We start from the raw sequence: 5,148 nt of genomic DNA, 5'->3' as shown, positions 1-5,148 counted from the left end.
CAGTACGCTCGCTGTTCGTCGTCCATTTGATTCTCCCTCGAATGTGCTTACCCATGTCGACGTCACTGTCCAACTGCGCCACCACTTGGTCGTACACCTTGTCCATGGCGCGAGATGTAAACATAGTGGCGTATGCCATCCCAATCAGTGGAAACAGCGTAAGCTGTTGGTTTTCGTAGTCGAGCACTTGGCTCTACATCGCGAGATTCATGCATAGGTTGTATTGGGTGTAGTCCTCGGCTTACCTCAGCTTGTCCCTTCATGCGACTGCCTTGTGCCCGTGCGGCACTGAATCGCGTGGCTATCGTAACAGCGCCGGCAAGGAACCTACGACCGACGCCCATCCGACCCTCAGCGCCATTGAACGAGGGCGACGAAAACGTGGCGTGTCGTGGTGAAGGCGCCTTACCGATAGGTAACGTACACGACATAGACCCGCACCTTGACCATGGTAAAGTACACCAATTTGTCCATGGGAGGTTTGGAAAACGACCCGTCCGGCGCCACTTTGGCAAACCGCATGAGCATGTTTCGACGCGGGATGCGCACGTGGTCCAGCACGCAAAACCTGTTGGAAACACCATCCATTAGCACGCGTTGGCAGCACACTGAGAGACCAGCCTCGATCGACCACAATGAATCGACGTACCCGTTGTCGACCGACTGGAACCCAATCTTGGGACCGATGTCCCCCAACGTGATCCCAGGCAACGTCCTGTGCGTCGCGGTGTCTCGAAGTGGCACCAAAAACGCCTGGACGCCGCGGTCTTTGCCGTCCAGGAACAGCCGCGCATGGAGCACGCAGTGGTTGGCAGTCTTGCCGAGCCCGCCGGGCCACCACTTGCGACTGGTGAGCGTTGGCGAGTTCAAAATATACTCTTGCGTCTTGGGGTCGTAGTGGGCCGTGGTTTCGATGCCCTGGACGTTCGAGCCGTGGCCTACGGACAACAGCACGGGTTTGGACGGCTTGTTGCATGCCGACGTCGTACCGAGCTCGGTCTGGGCGTAGGCTCCCGTGATTTCGAATGCTTTGGCTTTCGGCAGCCAGTACGCTCGCTGTTCGTCGTCCATTTGATTCTCCAGCGTCGGGACAAACATCGCGCGATGCACGTCGATCGGAAGCGGTTCCCCGAGCATTTGGTAGACCAGAGTCTGTTCGTCGTGGTCAACAATATGATGGCGGCGGAGAAGTTGGATATACGCATGGGACTTTTCGAGCGCTTTGGTGTACCGCTCGGCGTGGTTTCGGTCGATCATGCTGCGATCGCTGAGCACGGGGTCCGACATGACCAAGTCAAGGAGTTCTTTGCGCCGCCTTTGGGCTGCAACAGACCCCAGCACAAGATCGAGGCATGCCTGTGGCTCAAACGTAGCCGTCGCGCGCTCCTTCTTCAGGAACAGCGGCGCCAGGTCGGCCAGCGATACACCTTGACGCGCCATGTTCATGCAGGACGTGATGTCGGACTGGGATTTGCAGCAATCGGTGGTGTGGTCAATCCTGCCTGACGGTCGGAATGAATGGCGTTAAAGGGTGGCAATTCTCGAATGCACCAATCAAATCGATTCGACGTGGGGTTTAATTTGATTAGCGTGTTCACACTCGAGGGACACTTGGGCATGGTGGCACCAGCTCCCCAGCACCAGGGAGCGACCGGTGGATCGGAAAATTTCACGGCGATACGTCGAAGCGGGTCCTTGCCTAAGGTTGTGCACCGAGTCGGGTGCAGAGCCCGAAGGTGCCCTGGATGGAGTGCTCCTCTGCACGGCCGGGTCGTCGCCGAACGATATCCACCCACATCGATCGCAACTTCAAGTGACGCCCAGCGCACGTTTCGTGTTCCTACGGATTTTTGCCGGCAAGTGGATAAAGCAGACCAGAGCGAGCGACCACAGCCACGAACTGGAGCACTCGTCCAGCTCATATCGGCTTCGATTTCTTGACGGGGACAAGCTGCCTGCGCCGTGCTTTTTGGATACGCGGGCTGGTGGAAACGTATGCATCACTTCACGACGTCAACTTGGGCACATACCACCCACCCCACCTCCACAAGGGGCCAAGTGCTTTGCCAGTGAAGCAGCTTCACCGTGGGAATGGCATGGCGTGCATAAGTGCTGTCGTCCTTGGGGGTCAACCTAGACAATGGGTCCGAGTTTGCGGCATGTCGACGGACGTGATTCCTATAAGTGTGAGCAAAGCGCGAACGCACACGTGTCCGAAACAGCACGCGCAAAATCTACTACATTCTTGCTTGGCCTTAACACCCAAACGACGTCGAGGGGAGGTCGCTGTCGACGCTACCCATTTGCATGCACAAGAACGCGCGGAGGATTCGCACACGAGCATTCGTCGCCGCCACGATGCCACCACGAAAGCGCATGGGTTCGCAGGGTGGGCGTGTGAGAGCATGCACACGTCGACGAATCGTTGGAGATGGAATTTCTCGCTACGTGTGGAAGCCGGGCCAAGTGCTCGAGAGCACGCTACCAATCTGCCGCGGTCTTGTTACGGCCGAGTTCACACACATCCGCAGCGTTCCTTGCAGTCACTGCATGGGGTTGGCCGAGGGCGGAGGAACGATCGTGGACTGCCACGTCTCCCGCGCCGAATCCCACATCACCTCGGTCGTGGGCCAGAACAGGTACTCTGTCTTGAGCGTTCGCATTTCTTCCTTTCCCGTCGCGAGCGCCACGAGCTTCAATCGGACGGACTCGCCGTGCTGAACGTTCTGAACCACACGAAGGAACGCGTCGAGGTCGGGGGTGTCTTGGTCATTGACTTGGAGGACAAACCGGCGCGGCTCCATGGCGTATTTGTCGCCCGGACTGCCTTCCATCCACAGCGAAATGTACACTTTGGACGGGACGAACCCGCGCTGGTAAATGACGAAATGCGGCGGTTGCAAGATCAACCCACACCATACAACGATGCGGGTCGTGCCCAGCGCGTCGATGTCGGTCGTCTCGACATCGACCACAACTTCGTGGCCATTTCGAAGCACGCGCATTTGAAGCACGATCGGCTCCTGGGTGGTCACGGACCCGTCCGGCGCTTGGCTGGTGGCCGCGCCAGACGAAAGCTCAAAGTGGGTGGTGGTCGATCGCCGAAGACGGCTGGACGCCGCCTCTACCATGAGTCGGTCGATGTCAAAGTCTTTGACGACAACCTCGTCGTTCACGGACAGCAGGATGTCGCCACTTTGAAGCACCGTCGACGCTTGCGAGTGCGCTGCACATCGAAGCACGGTGAGCACTTGTCTTGTGTCTGGGTACTTGGACGCCAATCGATTTGTCCATGCTGACGTAAGGCCAAGCCCGGCTCTAGCTTTGTTGAGACCGATAGTCGACCATTCGACGGGGACCACCGAAACGGACGGCGGAGGAGTGCCGCCAGATTGGATGGTCGTCAGGAGATCGCGCATGACGTCAAGGGGAACGGCACGGCTGACCGACTGCGGCACGATGTTGCCAGTGTCGGCGTCGGTCGCATCGTCCAAACTGAATTCCAAGTACAACGCGACAACGACGCCATGGCGGACAAACACCCCGCCGAGTGCCGACGCGTGGACCGCATCGACCGTCCACACTTCGACCGGTCCCGATTTGAACCGCGGGACGTCGAGATCCGAAATGACGAGGCGGTCGATCTTGACCACGATGGTGGAAGCTGTGATGACCGTTCCCATGTTTGTCAGGCCCACAAACGACAGCTCCGAGCCACAGGTTATGCCGCAGGTGCCTTGGCATTGCCCGACGCCGTCTAGAGATCATGTAGCAAGCGTCAGCGCCTCTTCCATCACAGCGGGCACCATGTACGGAACCTGTGGTAGTCTGGGAGATGGTCAGTGGCAGCGACTTCAACACTGGTGTCGCGGGGGTGTGGCCGACTCGAGTCGGGTCGAATTGCACAAGGGCAAAATTGTGAACAGGGTGCAAATATCGGATCGTAGCAGGCACGGCAATAGATCCCGCGACACAGACCGTGACGTGGGCCATGAAGACCTGGACCGCCGACTTGTCGACCAGCACGTACCCACGGTCTGCGTCAACGACGTACCCAATCGCTTCAAAGCTTGTCCCGCCGAGGCCATCGACTTCCAAAGGCGCTTCCGATCGCACATACACCAACGAGTGGAGGACAGCGACCGCCCATGGCTTGTCTGTTTGGAGTGGCGTGGGAGGAACTGCCCCGTCAAGGCTGCAGGGACGCAACGCGCCGGGCGGTGGAAACATGCGCTGAGGAGCCCACGCGTGCCCCTCGAGCGTCCACAGCGTGATCGGAAACCACTCCCAATCGATTGTAATCACGGTCGGGTACTGAACATGGCGCGTGTGGAGCAAGGTGTACGTGAGATCGACGGCGTCGCCATGCCGGAGGGTCGAAAAGACGGCGACAAATGCCGCCAGCGTCGGCGTCGGTGTCCCATGTAGAGACAAGATCAAGCATGGCGAAAACATGTTGGCATGGCGCAACATGTGGCCGAGATGCGTCGCGTACACACCGCCGACCGGCCTCGCATAGTTGCGGGCTTGTTGGTACGACAGTGGATGCAGAATACTGTCGCCGACCTCGAGAAACTGCGTCGGCATGATCTCGTTTAGGTCCTACCGAGTCAAATCGCGTCATCCTGGGGAATCGTATCGTTTGAGGCAAGGTCATCCAAGTTGAGCAAGTCGACCGAGCCAGGCGACAGTCCGACAGGACAGTGCCAGCGCAAGTTTAACAACACGTACGGGCTGGTTCAAATCCAACCACCCTTTGTAGACCGCAGCTGCCCCCTGCGGCGAACGATTCCAAAACAAAGAGATTCCATGACGCACCAAATCGTGATGCCACCAGACAAAGCATACAGAATTCGCACGACACACGTTGCAGGGTGGGTGGAGTTCACCCTGGCACACGAACCAAAGTTGCATGGCAAGGCGGGGATAATTACCTGGACAACCAGCGTCAGGGAGACTCTGGCGGTGCCTCGTTGCACCACGATATCGACGGGGGCATGCACGTTGTCGTCGAGGATGGATTCCAGCGACAGGAACGTCGTGCAATGCTGGCCCATCGACTTCCAAAGGCGCTTCCGATCGCACATACACCAACGAGTGGAGGACAGCGACCGCCCATGGCTTGTCTGTTTGGAGTGGCGTGGGAGG

At 58.4% G+C, this 5,148-nt stretch overlaps 2 protein-coding genes across 2 annotated transcripts; both read right to left on the bottom strand.

The window, feature by feature from the left end:
* Positions 1-405: 405 nt before the first annotated feature.
* Positions 406-1,440, bottom strand: H310_12626 (hypothetical protein; the record flags this gene model as incomplete). The annotated part of the gene is made up of 3 exons (XM_008879777.1): positions 406-568; positions 650-938; positions 990-1,440. 3 exons carry the CDS (start codon positions 1,438-1,440, stop codon positions 406-408), a joined length of 903 nt encoding a protein of 300 aa, XP_008877999.1.
* A 772-nt stretch (positions 1,441-2,212) lies between these two features.
* H310_12625 (hypothetical protein) lies at positions 2,213-5,057 on the bottom strand (the record flags this gene model as incomplete). Its single annotated transcript, XM_008879776.1, has 3 exons — positions 2,213-3,757; positions 3,819-4,602; positions 4,935-5,057. 3 exons carry the CDS (start codon positions 5,055-5,057, stop codon positions 2,544-2,546), a joined length of 2,121 nt encoding a protein of 706 aa, XP_008877998.1. The 3' UTR covers positions 2,213-2,543.
* Positions 5,058-5,148: the final 91 nt, after the last annotated feature.

Source organism: Aphanomyces invadans, assembly GCF_000520115.1.
Source record: "Aphanomyces invadans strain NJM9701 unplaced genomic scaffold supercont1.41, whole genome shotgun sequence".
Classification (NCBI taxonomy): domain Eukaryota; phylum Oomycota; class Saprolegniomycetes; order Saprolegniales; family Verrucalvaceae; genus Aphanomyces; species Aphanomyces invadans.
This window is presented reverse-complemented; position numbering and strand designations above follow the sequence as displayed.